Below are 18624 nucleotides of genomic sequence, written 5' to 3' on the forward strand. Positions count from 1 at the left end.
ATGTGTATAAAGGGGACACCGTCTGCCGTAATGTGTAAAAACGGGGACGCTGTCTGCTGTAATTGTAAAAAAGGGACGCTGTCTGCCGCAATGTGTAAAAAGAAGGACCGGCTGCCGCAATGTGTTAAAAGGGAGACTGGCTGCTGTAATGTGTAAAAAGGGGGACTGGCTGCCGCAATGTGTTTAAAAAGGGTCTATCTGTCACAAAGTGTAAAAAGGGGGCCTGGCTGCCACAATGTGTAAGAAAGGGTCCTGGCTGCCGCAATGTGTAAAAAGGGAGACTGGCTGCCGCAATGTGTAAAAAGGGGGACTGGCTGCCGCAATGTGTAAAAAGGGGGACACTGTCTGCTGTAATGTATAAAAGGGGCTCTACCTGGTGTAGTGGTGCTACTGTGCAGCGTAATTTGAATAATGTAGACTACTGTGCACCGTAGTATGAATTGCTATTATTTTGTGGCCACGCCCCTTCCCTGTGAAGCCACGCCCCTATATTTTTTTTTGCCCCTATCTTACATGGGGGGGGGGGGGGGGGGGGGGCGCGCCACTGTCGTTTCTTGCACACAGCGCTAAAATGCCTAGTTACGGCACTGGCTGATACACACCGCAAAATCCCTTCTTGAGATCAGCCACAGGACTTCCCGCTACCCCATGCTGTCCGGCCCCCTGACCATGTGATGGGGCGGGGCTGCAGGCAGGAGGAAGTGTAGAGCTACCTGGACACCCAGGGCCAGGACAGCTCTACACACTGCAGGGTGCCTGCCCAAAACGTCCTTTGGAAGCTACGAGCAGCAGTGTGGCAACGCTACTGGCTGCAGGGTGCAGTCCCAAGTAAAATGTTTTGCGGACAGGCTTTTGGTGTTTGCAGGGGCGTAGATGCTTCTATGTTATCCTTGTATGTCATCCTAAGTCCGCTCTTCAGGCGGTTCTCGTGGTCGGAGCCTGCATATGACCAAGCATGAGTGATTCAGAGTAGTTTTTATCTCTGACATCCCCCAGTTGGTGTTACTGGGCAGTAATTGGGCGTTGACATGTAGGATAAGTGTGCAGTGAGCATAGAGAGGGAGTTGTGGAAATTGGGGGCTATAGGCCATTGTAGGTTCCAAGTATACGGCTGGCAAAAGTCTGCCCTGATAGTGATGGTGGCTACTTTCAGAAGAGGATGAATAGGGGCAGTACATGCAGCCAACAATGAATACAGGTGGATATTTGCATTTATTTCCAAACACTGCGGCCGCAGATGCAACTGAATTCCCCAAGGAGTGCACCTATGTGATCAGTCCATCATTTAATAGTTTGATGGTTACATGGCATTTCTTTTAGGCTATACAGATGGTCTAACCAGCGATAACCGATGGTGTCTTGTTTCTGCTATGTTAGGTGTACTGATGCGCCCAGTTTTGGCAGGGCAGTGTGCCACCGAGATTTCATTCTGAGGAGTAATAGTATTAAAATGAGATGTAGCGGCAAAAAGGGGAAATATATAGGGGAGCTCTTTGCGGAAGGGCAAATACAGCTATGAGATAGTGGAGATCAGGGCTCATCTTATATTTTTAATAGCCAACCCAGTTAAAATGGAGCTAAAACTAGCAGTCATTTAACTCATTATCATCCGCTGATTATATGTGAACAAGAGTATGTCTACTTATTCATTAGGGGAGATATGTTAGACTAGAAAATATCACCTGTGCTCCTTAAATTGATCCTTTGATCCAGTAGATTCCGCACTACTTGTAATTGTGCCAAGTTACAGATCTTCAAACCCGCAGTAAGAGAGAATCCTCTCCTCTGTGAGCCTTATTCAGTCTAATGGGGAGTGTAAAGAGGGAGGGGCTTTGACAACTCACTATCAGTTTGAAAAAAAACAAACCCAGCCACTGACAGTTGCTTGAGAGGAACGGTTGCTGTGGTCGTTACAGGCGGTGCAGGGTCTGCCGAATCAGTGGACAGGGGGATGTTGCAGTTCAGTGTAATATACTTGATTAATTTATCTACCCTATTTATAACTCAGCGTACATTTGTACACATGAATAAATGGATGGACCAATGAATAGCGTGAACAGGAAAGAAGTTCAGATGAAACATTTGCTATGTATTATTCATATCACAGAGAACAAGTAATATGAGCCAGAATTCTATGAATACCCTTGCTATAAGGTTACATTTAAACATTTTTTAGACGCATGCACCATATTCACATGATAACAACTATGGTCACCCGGTTATGTGTTCGCCGGACGTACTGCATGTGACAATCTAGCAACTCTAAGCGTCACTTAGCGCTAACCGCCAGTCTCTTCTGCAGGAATAAGGTGCTGCAGATCTCCGCGGGCCTGGATCAGCCTGGGCAATTAAACTGGCAAATTATACTGTGCCTGATGGCCACCTGGATCATTGTATATTTCTGCATCTGGAAGGGAGTGAAATCAACAGGAAAGGTAATGACGTGAATTTAAGATGATCACAGTGACATATTCTCTGTCACGGTACAAGCTGCAAGATATACTGTATAACTGTATGATGCCATGGGGAATGTAAATAACCCTGAGACTTTACTATACGGCGAGTATTAACCACATATCTGTTAATGACAACTCCATGAGTTCCGCAAACTACAGCACTTCCTCAGCATCGTGTGTCCCTCATACTGCAGCACTTTCTCATTGTCATGTGTTCCCCATACTGCAGCACTTTCTCAGTCACATGTGTTCCCCATACTGCAGCACTTTCTCAGTCACATGTGTTCCCCATACTGCAGCACTTCCTCAGTGTAGTGTGTCCCTCATACTGCAGCACTTCCTCAGTGTCATGTGTTCCCCATACTGCAGCACTCTCTGTCACATGTGTTCCCCATACTGCAGCACTTCCTCAGTGTCATGTGTTCCCCATACTGCAGCACTCTTTGTCACATGTGTTTCCCATACTGCAGCACTTCCTCAGTGTCATGTGTTCCCCATACTGCAGCACTCTCTGTCACATGTGTTCCCCATACTGCAGTACTTTCTCAGTGTCATGTGTTCCCCATACTGCAGCACTTCTTCTGTGTCATGTGTTCCTCATACTGCAGAACTTCACCAGTGTCATGTGTTCCCCATACTGCAGCACTTCCTCAGTATCATGTGTTCCCCATACTGCAGCACTTCATCAGTGTCATGTGTTCCCCATACTGCAGCACTTTCTCAGTCACATGTGTTCCCCATACTGCAGCACTTCCTCAGTGTAATGTGTCCCCCATGCTGCAGCACTTCCCCAGTGTCATGTGTCCCTCATACTGCAGCACTTCCTCAGTGTCATGTGTTTCCCATACTGCAGCACTTCCTCAGTGTCATGTGTTTCCCATACTGCAGCACTTCATTATTGTCATGTGTTCCCCATACTGCAGCACTTCATCACTGTCATGTGTTCCCCATACTGCAGCACTTCCTCAATGTAATGTGTTCCCCATACTGCAGAACTTGCTCATTGTCATGTGTCCCTCATACTACAGCACTTCCCCATTGTTTTGTGTCCCTCATTCTGCAGCACTTCCTGTGTCATGTGTTCCACATACTGCAGCAGTTCCTCACTCTCATGTGTTCCCCATACTGCAGCACTTCCTAATTGTCATGTGTCCCTCATACTGCAGAACTTGCTCAGTGTCATGTGTTCCCGATACTGCAGCATTTCCTCATTGTCATGTGTCCATCATACTGCAGCACTCATTGTCATATGTCCCTCATACTGCAGCACTTCCTCACTGTCATGTGTTCCCCATACTGCAGCACTTCCTCACTATCATGTGTTCCCCATACTGCAGCACTTCATCACTGTCATGTGTTCCCCATACTGCAGCACTTCCTCAATTTCATGTGTCCCTTATACTGCAGCACTTCCTCAATGTAATGTGTTCCCCATACTGCAGCACTTCCTCACTGTCATGTGTTCCCCATACTGCAGCACTTCCTCACTATCATGTGTTCTTCATACTGCAGCACTTCCTCATTGTAATGTGTTCCCCATACTGCAGCACTTACTCAGTGTCATGTGTTCCCTATACTGCAGCACTTCCTCATTGTTATGTGTTCCCCATACTGCAGCACTTCCTCATTGACATGTGTTTCACATACTGCAGCACTTCCTCAGTGTCATGTGTTCCCCAAACTGCAGCACTTCCTCAGTGTCATGTGTTCCCCATACTGCAGCACTTCCTCAGTGTCATGTGTTCCACATACTGCACTTTCTTACTGTCATGTGTCCCTCATACTGCAGCACTTCCTCACTGTCATGTGTTCCCCATACTGCAGCACTTCCTCAGGGTCATGTGTTCCCCATACTGCAGCACTTCCTCAGTGTCATGTGTTCCACATACTGCACTTCCTCACTGTCATGTGTTCCCCATACTGCAGCACTTTCTCACTGCTGTCATGTTTCCCTCATACTGCAGCACTTCCTCACTGTCACGTATTCCCCATACTGCAGCACTTTCTCACTGTCATGTGTTCCCCATACTGCAGCACTTCCTCACTGTCATGTGTCCGTCATACTGCAGTACTTCCTCACTGGCATGTGTTCCCCATACTGCAGCACTTCCTCACTTTCATGTGTCCCTTATACTGCATCACTTCCTCAATGTAATGTGTTCCCCCCCATACTGCAGCACTTCCTCACTGTCATGTGTCCCTCATACTGCAGCACTTCCTCACTGTCATGTGTTCCCCATACTGCAGCACTTCCTCTCTGTCATGTGTTCCCCATACTGCAGCACTTCCTCAGTGTCATGTGTTTTCCATACTTCATGTGTTCCCCATACTGCAGCACTTCATCAGTGTCATGTTTCCCATACTGCAGCACTTCCTCATTGTCATGTGTTCCCCATACTGCAGCACTTCCTCAGTGTCATGTGTCCCTCATACTGCAGCACTTCCTCAATTTAATATGTTCCCCATACTGCAGTACTTCCTCAGTGTCATGTGTTCCCCATACTTCATGTGTTCCCCATACTGCAGCACTTCCTCAGTGTCATGTGTTCCCAATACTGCAGCACTTCCTCATTGTCATGTGTTCCCCATACTGCAGCACTTCCTCACTTTCATGTGTTTCCCATACTGTAGCACTTCCTCAAAGTCAGGTGTTCCCCATACTGCAGCAATTCCTCAGTGTCATGTGTCCCGCATACTGCAGCACTCAGTGTCATGTGTTCCCCATACTGCAGCACTTCCTCATTGACATGTGTTCCACATACTGCAGCACTCACTCAGTGTCATGTGTTCCCCATACTGCAGCACTTCCTCAGTGTCATGTGTTCCCCATACTGCAGCACTTCCTTATTGTCATGTGTTCCACTTCCTTATTGACATGTGTTCCCCATACTGCAGCACTTCCTCAGTGTCATGTGCTCCCCATACTGCAGCACTTCCTCAGTGTCATGTGTTCCCCATACTGCAGCACTTCCTCATTGTCATGTGTCCCTCATACTGCAGCACTCCCTCAATTTAATATGTTCCCCATACTGCAGCACTTCCTCAGTGTCATGTGTTCCCCATACTTCATGTGTTCCCCATACTGCAGCACTTCCTCAGTGTCATGTGTTCCCAATACTGCAGCACTTCCTCATTGTCATGTGTTCCCCATACTGCAGCATTTCCACACTTTCATGTGTTCCCCATACTGCAGCACTTCCTCATTGTCATGTGTCCCTCATACTGCAGCACTCCCTCAATTTAATATGTTCCCCATACTGCAGCACTTCCTCAGTGTCATGTGTTCCCCATACTTCATGTGTTCCCCATACTGCAGCACTTCCTCAGTGTCATGTGTTCCCAATACTGCAGCACTTCCTCATTGTCATGTGTTCCCCATACTGCAGCACTTCCTCACTTTCATGTGTTTCCCATACTGTAGCACTTCCTCAAAGTAATGTGTTCCCCAACTGCAGCAATTCCTCAGTGTCATGTGTCCCGCATACTGCAGCACTCAGTGTCATGTGTTCCCCATACTGCAGCACTTCCTCATTGACATGTGTTCCACATACTGCAGCACTCACTCAGTGTCATGTGTTCCCCATACTGCAGCACTTCCTCAGTGTCATGTGTTCCCCATACTGCAGCACTTCCTTATTGTCATGTGTTCCACATACTGCAGCACTCACTCAGTGTCATGTGTTCCCCATACTGCAGCACTTCCTCAGTGTCATGTGTTCCCCATACTGCAGCACTTCCTCAGTGTCATGTGTTCCCCATACTGCAGCACTTCCTCAGTGTCATGTGTTCCCCATTTTGCATCTTCTTAACACATTAATCAGTATTCGTTTGCTACGCTGAGTGTATTACTTGTATTAACCTTTCAGCTTTGGCACAAAGCCCCGTGGGGCATTTCTGAAGGATAGCAGGCTGGCACTCTTATCAGTATGTACAGCCGGATAGACAATCGCACAGTAATGAAGTTTCTCTCCTTTCTTTCTCGGCGTCTCCCTGAGGCGTCCAGTCACAGCGCTCATTGTCGTGTGTGTCACGAGTTCTCCTGTTCTCCACTTCTCCTTCCCACACGGCTGATTGCACAGGACAGGGGGATTAATCACACCGCATCAGAGCTTAATCTCTGCAGCTCTCCCTGCAATACTAATGGTTTTACTGGAGCACCACGCGGCGAGGAGCAAAAGGGAAGACGTAAACATTGATTGGCTCTAAAGAAAGTGTCCTTGACATTATATTCCAGATAGCCAAAGACCGCGCTGGCGGTCTGATGGGGGACAATAACACACCAGCTGTAATTATTACCACAGATATTTATATCCAAAAGTCAGATAACACAAGTATACACAATACCTCTCTCCCAAGTGGGAAACCCAATGCACCAATTGCTGTTGGAATTAGTGTATTATGATATATCAGTATATTGTCTTCTGTGGGTGGTATTCATGGGTTCACTACGGCTGGCCGGCGGTCGGGCTCCCGGCGACCAGCATCCCGGCGCCGGGAGCCCGACCGCCGGCTTACCGACAGCGTGGCGAGCGCAAATGAGCCCCTTGCGGGCTCGCTGCGCTCGCCACGCTACGCGCGCCACACTATTTTATTCTCCCTCTATGGGGGTCGTGGACCCCCACGAGGGAAAATAAGTGTCGGTATGCCGGCTGTCGGGCTCCCGGCGCCGGTATACTGAGCGCCGGGAGCCCGACCGCCGGCATACAGAAGACCACCCGGTATTCATGTGACCGCCGGTCAGCTGACCGACAGTCACATGACCTCCTCCACCAGCCTGACGGGTCACTGTCCTGATGGTCGGCATGCCGACCAACAGGGACTATTTCCACTCGTGGGTGTCCACGACACCCATAGAGTGGGAATAGAACCCGTGGCGACCGCAGGTCGCCACCGAGCCCGCAAGGGGCTTGCTGCACTCCCCGCCGGGATTCCGGCGTCGGTATGCTGCCGGGATCCCGGCGTCGGTAAGCTTACCGGCGGTCAGGAGACCGCCGGTCAGCCGTACTACACCCGTCTTCTGTGTATGGTGAATAAGCATATATGTCTGAACATGGGGCCCGATTCAGTAAGGTTTGCAAATTCTGCTAATTAGCAGAATTTGCAATCCTTGTGAACGCATGCTGGGTGCCGCCCATCGTAGGGCAAGGCCACCCAGCATGCTGACCGCCACTCCCCACCCCCCCTTGATGAAGCAAAAATTGCAATCGCATCGCAATTTCTGATTCATCGTAGAAATTAGGGTAGCCCGCTCCCGGCGCAGCTTGGCTGCGCCTGGAGGAAACCCGCTGCCATCTTTCTGATCGCGGTGGCTGCGTGTGACGTCACGCAGCCGCCCCGATCACGCCCCTGTACGCGCCGCCATGTCCCCCCCGTTTTGATGCCACGCTCCGTCTCCGCCTAGGAAACGGAGTGTTGCCGCCCCGCCCCCACTCCCCCCCGCGCGTTTTGCGATCCAACCTGAATCGGGCTTATGATCTACAGCATTACATATTTATCAGGAATTAAGACAAGATCATTTCTCTAACGTCCAAGTGGATGCTGGGGACTCCGTAAGGACCATGGGGAATAGACGGGCTCCGCAGGAGACATGGGCACTTTAAGAAAGAATTTAGAATCTGGTGTGCTCTGGCTCCTCCCTCTAGGTCCCTCCTCCAGACCTCAGTTTGAATCTGTGCCCGGACGAGCTGGGTGCTGTTCAGTGAGCTCTCCTGAGCTTGCTATAAGAAAGTATTTTGTTAGGTTTTTTATTTTCAGGGAGCTCTGCTGGCAACAGACTCCCTGCATCGTGGGACTGAGGGGAGAGAAGCAGCCCTACTCTCTGAAGATAGGTCCTGCTTCTTAGGCTACTGGACACCATTAGCTCCAGAGGGATCGTACACAGGATCTCGCCCTTTGTCGTCCGATCCCGGAGCCGCGCCGCCGTCCCCCTCACAGAGCCGGAAGACAGAAGCCGGGTGAAAGAAGCAAGAAGACTTCGAAATCGGCGGCAGAAGACTCCAGTCTTCATATGAGGTAGCGCACAGCACTGCAGCTGTGCGCCAATGCTCCCACACTACACCCACACACTCTGGTCACTGTAAGGGTGCAGGGCACAGGGGGGGGGGGGGGGGGGGCGCCCTGGGCAGCAATTAGAGACCTCTTTGGCAAAAGTTTGCATAATATACAGTTGGGCACTGTATATATGTATGAGCCCCCGCCAAAATTGTACATGAAAGCGGGACAGAAGCCCGCCGTCGAGGGGGCGGGGCTTCTTCCTCAGCACTCACCAGCGCCATGTTTTTTCTCCACAGCACCGCTGAGAGGAAGCTCCCCAGTCTCTCCCCTGCAGTTACACGGTAGAAGAGGGTAAAAAGAGAGGGGGGGGGGGGGCACATAATTAGGCGCAAAAATCAATATAAACAGCAGCTACTGGGTTATCATTAAGTTACTGTGTTATTCCTGTGTTAATAGCGCTGGGGTGTGTTCTGGCATACTCTCTCTCTGTCTCTCCAAAGGGCCTTATGGGGGAATTGTCTTCAGATGAGCATTCCCTGAGTGTGTGGTGTGTCGGTACATGTGTGTCGACATGTCTGAGGTAAAAGGCTCCCCTAAGGAGGAGATGGAGCAAATATGTGTGTGAGAGGGTGTCTCCGTCGACAACGCCGACACCTGTTTGGATATGTGTAATTAAGTGCTAAGGTGAATTTATTGCACAAAAGATTAGAGAACAGACAGGAAATCTACCCATGTCTGTCCTTATGTCGCAGAGACCTTCAGAGTCTCTCAATGCTCACTATCCAAAATAATAGACACTGATATCGACATGGAGTTTGACTCCAGTGTTGACTACGATAATGCAAAGTTACAGCCAAAATGGCAGAAAAGTATTCAATATATGATTATTGTAATAAAAGATGATTTGCATATCACTGATGAGTCATCTGTCCCTGACACAAGGGTACACATGTTTAAGGGGAAGAAAGCTGAGGTAAATTTCCCTCCTCTCATGATGAAAAAGAGCGGGAATCTCCAGACAAGAGACTGCAGTTTCCCACAAAGAATTCTCAGGCAGTATCCTTTCCTCACTAGGGCCAGGATATGATGGGAATCTTCCCCTAGGGTGTCACGTTTGCCCAAAAGGTAGCCCTGACGTAACAGCTATTCTCAGGGATCCTGCAGATAGCGTGCACATTCTGGTACACTACTCAGACCGGCGATTGTGTCGGCATGGGTTTATAGCGCTGTGGCAGCGTGGACAGGTGCCTTATCAGCAGAGATTGAGACCCTAGTATGTATATATATATATATATATATATATATATATGTATATATGTATATATAGAGATAGATATATATATATATATATATTAAAGATGCTGTCTTAAGATATATATATATATATATATATATATATATATAACATGCCCAAAGAGACATGAGTATACTGGGTCCTAGAGTCAAAGCTATGTCGATTTCTGCTTGACGTGTCCTGTAGAATATGCAGTGGACAGATGATGCTGACTTAAGAGGCATATGGAAGGCTGAGGATTGTATGGAGAAGGGTTCTCGGACCTGGTCTCCACAGCTATAGCTGGTAATTCTGATATTTTGCCTTATATTCCTGCACAGCCTAGGAAAGCACGACATTATCAAATGCAGCCTTTCGAACAAAGAAACAAGAAAGTCCGAGGTGCGTCCTTTCTTGCCAGAGGCGGGGCAGAGGAAAGAAGCTGCACAACACAGCTAGTTCCCAGGAACAGAAGTCCTCCCCGGCCTCTACAAAAATCCACCGCATGTCGCTGGGGCTCCACAGGCGGAGCTAGGCCCGGTGGGGGCACGCCTTCGTAAGTTCAGCCACAAGGGGGTTCTCTCCCTGTTAGATCCCTGGGCAATAGATATTGTGTCTCAGGGATACAAGCTGGACTTTGAGAAGATGCCCCCTCACCGACGGCCATGCCGGCTTCCCCCCACGAGAGGGAAACAGTGTTAACTGCAATTCACAAATTGTATCTTCAACAGGTGGTGGTCAAGGTTCCCCTCCTTCAACAAGGAGGGGGTTATTATTCGACCATGTTGTAGTCCCGAAACCAGACGGTTCGGTCAGACCCATATTGAATTTAAAATCCCTGAACATATACCTGAAAAGGTTCAAGTTCAAGATGGAATCGCTAAGAGCGGTCATTGCAAGCCTGAAAGGGGGAGATTTTATGGTGACTCGGGACATAAAGGATGCATACCTTCATGTCCCCATTTATCCACCTCATCAGGCGTACCTCAGAATTGCGGTACGGGATTGTCATTACCAATTTTGGTCTCTCCACGGCCCCGAGAATATTCACCAAGGTAATGGCGGAAATGATGGTGCTCCTGCGGAAGCAAGGTGTCACTATTATCACGTACTTGGACGATCTCCTTATAAAAGCGAGATCAAGAGAGCAGTTGCTGAACAGCGTATCACTTTCTCTGGAAGTGTAACGGCAACACGGCTGGATTCTATATATTCCAAAGTCGCAGTTGGTTCCTACAGCTCATCTGCCTCTCCTAGGCATGATCCTAGACACAGACCAGAAAAGGGTTTATCTCCCGATAGAGAGAGCTCAGGAGCTCGTGACACTGGTCAGGAATCTATTAAAACCAAAACAGGTGTCAGTGCATCACTGCACTCGAGTCCTGGGAAGGATGGTGGCATCATACGAGGCGATTCCCTTCGGCAGGTTCCATGCGAGGACCTTCCAATGGGACTTACTGGACAAGTGGTCCGGATCACATCTTCAGATGCATCGGTTAATCACCCTATCCCCCAGGGCCAGGGTGTCTCTCCTGTGGTGGCTGCAGAGTGCTCACCTTCTCGAAGGTCGCAGATTCGGCATTCAGGACTGGGTCCTGGTGACCACGGATGCAAGCCTCCGAGGGTGGGGGGCAGTCACACAGGGAAGAATTTTCCAAGGGCTGTGGTCAAGTCAGGAGACTTGCCTTCACATTAACATCCTGGAACTAAGGGCCATATACAACGCCCTACGTGAAGCGGAGTCCCTGCTTCGCGACCAACCGGTTCTGATTCAGTCAGACAATATCACCGCAGTGGCTCATGTAAACCGCCAAGGCGGCACAAGGAGCAGGGTGGCGATGGTAGAAGCCACCAGAATTCTTCGCTTGGCGGAGAATCACGTAAGCGCACTGTCAGCAGTGTACATTCCGGGAGTGGACAACTGGGGAGCAGACTTCCTCAGCAGGCACGACCTCCACCCGGGAGAGTGGGGACTTCATCAAGAAGTCTTCATGCAGATTGCAAGTCGGTGGGAACTGCCACAGGTGGACATGATGGCATCCCGCCTCAACAAAAAGCTGCAGGGATATTGCGCCAGGTCAAGAGACCCTCAGGCGATAGCTGTGGACGCACTGGTGACACCGTGGGTGTTCCCGTCGGTCTATGTATTTCCTCCTCTTCCTCTCATACCCAAGGTGCTGAGAATCATAAGGAAAAGAGGAGTGAGAACAATACTCTTTGTTCCGGATTGGCCAAGAAGGACTTGGTATCCAGATCTGCAAGAAATGCTCACAGAGGACCTGTGGCCTCTGCCTCTAGGACAGGACTTGTGCAACAGGGGCCCTGTCTGTTCCAAGACTTACCGCGGCTGCGTTTGACGGCATGGCGGTTGAACGCCGGATCCTAGCAGAAAAAGGCATTCCGGATGAGGTCATTGCTACGCTGATAGAGGCTAGGAAGGATGTGACGGCTCAACATTATCACCGTATATGGCGAAAATATGTGGCTTGGTGTGAGGCCAGGAATGCCCCTACGGAGGAATTCCAGCTGGGCCTTTTCCTTCACTTCCTACAGTTGGGAGTGACTTTGGGCCTTAAATTGGGTTCCATTAAGGTTCAGATTTCGGCCTTATCCATTTTCTTTCAAAAAGAACTGGCTTCTCTGCCTGAAGTTCAGACGTTTGTAAAGGGAGTGCTGCATATTCAGCCCCTTTTGTGCCTCCAGTGGCACCTTGGGATCTTAACGTGGTGTTGAGTTTCCTGAAATCACACTGGTTTGAACCACTCAAAACGGTGGAAGTAAAATATCTCACGTGGAAGGTGGTCATGCTATTAGCCTTGGCTTCGGCTAGGCGTGTGTCAGAATTGGCGGCTTTGTCACATAAAAGCCCTTATCTGGTTTTCCATGCGGATAGAGCAGAATTGCGGACCCGCCCACAATTTCTACCGAAAGTGGTTTCATCCTTTCATATAAACCAACCTATTGTGGTGCCTGTGGCTACTACTGACTTGGAGGATTCCGAGTCACTGGATGTAGTTGGGGCTTTAAAGGTTTTTGTAGCCAGAACGGCTAAGGTCAGGAAAACAGAATCTTTGTTTATCCTGTATGCTTCCAACAAGCTTGGGGCGCCTGCTTCAAAGCAAACTATTGCTCGCTGGATCTGTAACACGATTCAGCAGGCTCATTCTGCGGCTGGGTTGCCGCTGCCTAAATCAGTTAAGGCCCATTCCACTAGGAAGGTGGGCTCTTCTTGGGCGGCTGCCCGAGGGGTCTTTGCATTACAGCTTTGCCGAGCGGCTACTTGGTCGGGATCAAACACATTTGCAAAGTTCTACAAGTTTGATACCCTGGCTGAGGAGGACCTTGTGTTTGCTCATTCGGTGCTGCAGAGTCATCCACACTCTCCCGCCTGTTTGGGAGCTTTGGTATAATCCCCATGGTCCTTACGGAGTCCCCAGCATCCACTAGGACGTTAGTGAAAATAAGATTTTACTTACCGGTAAATCTATTTCTCGTAGTCCGTAGTGGATGCTGGGCGCCCGCCCCAAGTGCGGACTTCTTCTGCAATGCTTGTATATAGTTATTGCTTAAATAAGGGTTATGTTATAGTTGCATCACAGTTTATCTGATGCTCTGTTATTGTTCATACTGTTAACTGGGTAAGTTTATCACAAGTTATACGGTGTGATTGGTGTGGCTGGTATGAGTCTTACCCTGGATTCCCAAAATCCTTTCCTTGTACTGTCAGCTCTTCCGGGCACAGTTTCTCTAACTGAGGTCTGGAGGAGGGAGATAGAGGGAGGAGCCAGAGCACACCAGAACCTAAATTCTTTCTTAAAGTGCCCATGTCTCCTGCGGAGCCTGTCTATTCCCCATGGTCCTTACGGAGTCCCCAGTATCCACCACGGACTACGAGAAATAGATTTACCGGTAAGTAAAATCTTATTATTTCCAAACAATAGTCATTCACATGTGCGATGAGGAGGGGGCAGGATACAAACTTTCCGGGCCTGGGCATCTGTGGTGGCAAGTTGTGGCCATGTCCCCTGGTTCATGCAACATAACCAAGTTTAGCATGATGGGGTGTAGCCACCAGGGCCAGATTAAGGGCCACATGAAAATTATCAAAGGTCTATTATTGTGAGAAGATGGGGAGGTGTGGCCAGTGATGTGTGGGTGTGGCCAGTTCTGTGTAGGTGCGTATACCCCGTACACTATAATTGCATAATTTTGTGAGGAAAATAGAAATAACATTTTGTACGTATGATTTATGCCTGAACGTATGGCCATCTGGGTGACCGGTCATTATTATGCTGTGTGCTATGCTTAAAGCTGGCCACGTATCTTCTATTAACCATCTGGGTAAACACAGTTCCGTATATGCTCTCAAAGCAACAATCCTGTTGGATTAAACGTCAGACAGGATTTTTATTGATCTTGTTGGAAAGGGTGGTGGGCAGTCATTGTCTTGTTCCCCTTGTGACAATGTTTTTGGCGCGATCTCTATGCTGGCACATTCTGGCTCTCCACTGCCATGACAAGAGTGGACAAAGTTCTGGCCTTTCAGAGGTTGGGTTGAATGACTGGATTGCGACATTGCGGCCACTTTAAAGTCAGAGTTTGATATATCAGGAGGAAATATGGGCACACTCAAGCCGAACAGAGTCCAACAGAGCTTTTATGCCAGGGAGAGCCTGTTTTGTGTTTCAGAAATATCTTTACAACCCGGTTGATCTTATATAATATCAGCTGCAAACCTCTGTCTCTTCCAGGTGGTCTACTTCACAGCCCTGTTTCCATATGTGGTCCTGATTGTCCTTCTGGCCCATGGGGTCACTCTGCCGGGAGCACTGGATGGCATTGTATACTATCTAAAACCTAACTGGTCTAAGCTTGCTGAAGCTCAGGTGGGTTCCATAGGGGTATATACGCACACTTACTCACTTAGGGGTAAATGTACTAAGGTGGGAGTTTTTTATTTTAGAGCTGGTGATGTTGCCCACAGCAACCAATCAGATCCTATCTATTATCTTCTAGAAGCAGCTAGATAAATGTTAAGTAGAATCTGATTGGTTGCTATGAGCAACCTCGCCAGTTCTTAAAACAACTCCCACCTTAGTAAATTAAGACAAAGGAACCTGCACACACATGATTCCCCAGTCACCACTACCCTATACGGAACACTGTGAACTAGGCCCAGTAAGGGGAGGGGCCAGGTCACCTAGTGATTACCAAGGCAGCCTCTCCTGCCATACTGCCTGCTGGTACTTTATTCGGCCTGTGCAGCCAGCCACATTATTCATTAGCCTGACATTGTCCCTCATTCCGAGTTGATCGCTCTCTGACTGTTTTTAGCAGCAGTGCAAATGCTAAGCCGCCGCCCTCTGGGAGTGTATCTTAGCTTAGCAGAAGTGCGACCGAAAGGATCGCAGAACGGCAGCAAAATATTTTCAAGCAGTTTCAGAGTAGCTGCAGACCTACTCCTAGCTAGCGATCACTTCAGACTATTTAGTTCCTGTTTTGACGTCACAAACACGCCCCGCGTTCGGCCAGCCACTCCCCCGTTTCCCCAGCCACTCCAGCGTTTTTATCTGGCACACCTGCGTTTTTTTACACACTCCCCGAAAACGGTCAGTTACCACCCAGAAACACCCACTTCCTGTCAATCACTCAACGATCAGCAGTGCGACTGAAAAGCGTCGCTAGACCTTGTGTGAAACTGCATAGTTTTTTGTGAAAGTACGTCGCGCTTGCGCACTGCGGACCATACGCATGCGCAGACATGCCGATTTTTAGCCTGATTGCTGCGCTGCGAACAACGGCAGCTAGCGATCAACTCGGAATGACCCCCATTGGTCCTACTCGAGCACCATAGCACCAGTATTGAGATTGTGGCTGATACCAAAAGAAAAAGATGCAGGTGACGCTAGTAACCTATAATTACCTACCATTAACTAACCTTTAATTTTCATTGCTCAATTACACGTTTAATTCACAACAATCCATTAGGATCAATACAAATGTCACAATACTAAAATTTGAATACCGCAGTCCCCTGGTAGCTTAGTTACCGACAATTACTGTGTACTTGACAGTGAAAAGGTGATTGAAACTACTGTACAGGACTCTATACATGCCTCTGACACTTGGAGTGAATAGGAATCCACAAGTATTGCCTTCTGGTGAGAGTTCTGATAAGACAAGTAGCAGAAAAGAAACCTTTATATCAATAAAGAATTTTTATGTAGAACATTACCCCAGTGACATTTATTGCAGTATACATTGATAAGTGATAGGTGGGGAACACATTAGGCTATACTATATACTGGACGATATACTGTATATCATCCCGACGTGGATCGGAATAATATATCGTCCATATCGCGCAGTGTGTGCCCACGATTGCACACTCCCAGCTGTTGTCAGTGGGGTCGTTCAATCTGCCTTACACTAGATCGCTCTAACGCTCCATCGGCCCTCAGATGTGCCGACCCGGCTGACGGCAGCATGCAGTTGAATGCAGCAGGTGACGATATATCACGCTGCCTTACATTAGATCGCTCTAACGCTCCATCGGCTCTCGGGTGTGCTGGGAAACACACCGTCCATTTGCATATCCAGCTATTAGACCTCTGTCACTTTAATGAGCCTAGCTATTAACCTACAACGGTAAGAATTACTTTATATAGCTGTTTATTGCAGCAAGTGAAAAGCAATTTGTTCATAAAAGATGAGCTGAGTGACGCCTCTTTGTCATTAAGGAAGCTTTCGCCGCCGAGACCTGACACATGATGTTTCGGATAGTACTGCTATCGTCATCAGTGACCCTTTGATAGATAGGGAGAAGCCCTGTCTCCGGTGCAAACACCAGAGATAGAGTATTTCCCGTTTGATAAATAGGCTTCCTAGTCTGAACTGTGCCTAGGCCTGGGCGCCTCTGCCGAAACAAACATACACTTTTGTTTCTGCGTTTCTATTCCCTAGAGCCCGTTCTGAGTGCACTTTTAAAATAAGCCCCATTATAACATCCTGTGTCACGGCAGTGAAGTTTAATGCCAAAACAGATTTAGCTGCGCAGTGTACATTTCCTTTACCCTGTCTCCCGCCACGAGCTCCCGTCTGTTTGCATCTATCTAGATTCACCGCAGACTCTCTCTCTCCCCTTTAGGTGTGGATTGATGCTGGAACTCAGATCTTCTTCTCCTATGCTATCGGTTTAGGGGCGCTGACCGCCTTGGGCAGCTACAACAGATTTAACAATAACTGCTACAGGTGAGTTTTCCTGGCTGCGAGGTGGACGGTGAAACATCACATCCTGTATACTCTGAAAGCACATAATCCTGGCTGACGGTTACACTAACAAGCAATTCCCCAATTTTCCGTAGATGTCACTTCTTATATTCCTTAGTGGGGAGCTGCTGCCTTCCCAGCCCTCTGCCCTGCTTGGTGGTTATCACTTAGAGGCAAAACATTTTCTGCTCAGCGGATACCGGTAGACAGCAGTGCTATGTATTGCCATTACTTATGTATTGTCTGCGGGATGGAAGTCATCAGGCAAATGGAAAGAGACTGGGAAGATAACTGAGACTGGCTGCATGTAGCTGGGCAAGCGTTGACTCTTCAGAGCCCATACAGAAGTAATTCATGAAGCGTTGATTCTTCAGCGTTCAAACACAAGTGATTCATGAAGCGTTGACTCTTCAGAGTCCATACAAAAGTGATTCGTGGAGCGTTGACTCTTCAGAGTCTATATAGAAGTGATTCATGAAGTGTTGACTCTTTAGAGTCCATACAACAATGATTCATGAAGTGTTGACTCTTCAGAGTCCATACAGAAGTGATTCATGAAGCGTTGACTCTTCAGAGTCTATACAAAAGTGAATCATGAAGCGTTGACTCTTCAGAGCCCATACAAAAGTGATTCATGAAGCGTTGACTCTTCAGAGCCCATACAGAAGTGATTCATGAAGCATTGACTCTTCAGAGTCCATACAAAAGTGATTCATGAAGCGTTGACTCTTCAGAGTCCATACAGCAGTGATTCATGTGTGGTAGTATATTTGGCCTTCCACCCAACCACACTAACTGTAGGTATAACCCCCAAAGTTGGAGAAAGAGTGTATTTGAGTTATCTTAGTTAAAATCACTAAACATAAAATATTGGTAGAATTTTATTAAAAATCTACCAATATTCACAACGTACATATAAGTCCTTAGGAGATATCTAAAGGATTTAGATAAACTGTGAATGATAGAGGCAGTGGGGTCTATTTACTAAGCCTGGGATGGAGATAAAGTAGATGGAGATAAAGAACCAGCCAATCAGCATCTAACTGCCATGTCACAGGTTAGGGGCAGATGTATGAAGCAGTGAAAAGAGCGGAGAAGTGAGCCAGTGGAGAGGTAAACCGTCTAAGGAGGACAATGAGAGGTGTTATCCATTGCAACTAATCAGGATCTATCATTTTAAAAACTGTGCCAGATAGATGATAGCTAGACTCTAAATTGGTTGTTATGGGCAACACTTCCACTGGTCCTCTTTGGAAACTTTGATAAATCTCCCCTGAATACCAGATAAAACATCACTTATCCCAAATTAGCTTTGTCTATTTTGAGCAGTCTTAACCTTAATCATACTTCCCAACCTTGCCCTTCCATTAGATGGGACAGAGAGCATGACTACGTCACAGTGGGGACCATGCACCCTGATGGCACATGGCAACACCATGATGGAGTCCTGGCCATACCTTAGAGGCATGCCTTGTGCTTTTGAAGTGCTAGGGTGTCCCGTACCACCCACCTGATCTTTGACATAGGGCTGTCAGAACCTGTTGTTTCTCTAACGTCCTAGTGGATGCTGGGGACGTCCTAGTGGATGCTGGGGAATAGCGGCTCCGCAGGAGACTGGGCACAGCTAAGAAA

General features: G+C 48.1%; 1 protein-coding gene across 3 annotated transcripts in view; it reads left to right on the plus strand.

Annotated features, from left to right (window-relative positions):
- Nucleotides 1-18624, plus strand: part of LOC134958471 (sodium- and chloride-dependent creatine transporter 1-like) — a 172954-nt gene that overhangs the window by 116414 nt on the left and 37916 nt on the right. For all 3 annotated transcript variants that reach the window (XM_063941115.1, XM_063941114.1, XM_063941116.1), the window contains exons 5-7: nt 2303-2435; nt 14475-14609; nt 16871-16974. In XM_063941115.1, the coding sequence (XP_063797185.1) occupies nt 2303-2435; nt 14475-14609; nt 16871-16974 (372 nt within the window). The remainder of the gene's footprint in view (nt 1-2302; nt 2436-14474; nt 14610-16870; nt 16975-18624) is intronic.

This window comes from Pseudophryne corroboree, chromosome 9 (genome assembly GCF_028390025.1).
Source record: "Pseudophryne corroboree isolate aPseCor3 chromosome 9, aPseCor3.hap2, whole genome shotgun sequence".
NCBI lineage: Eukaryota > Metazoa > Chordata > Amphibia > Anura > Myobatrachidae > Pseudophryne > Pseudophryne corroboree.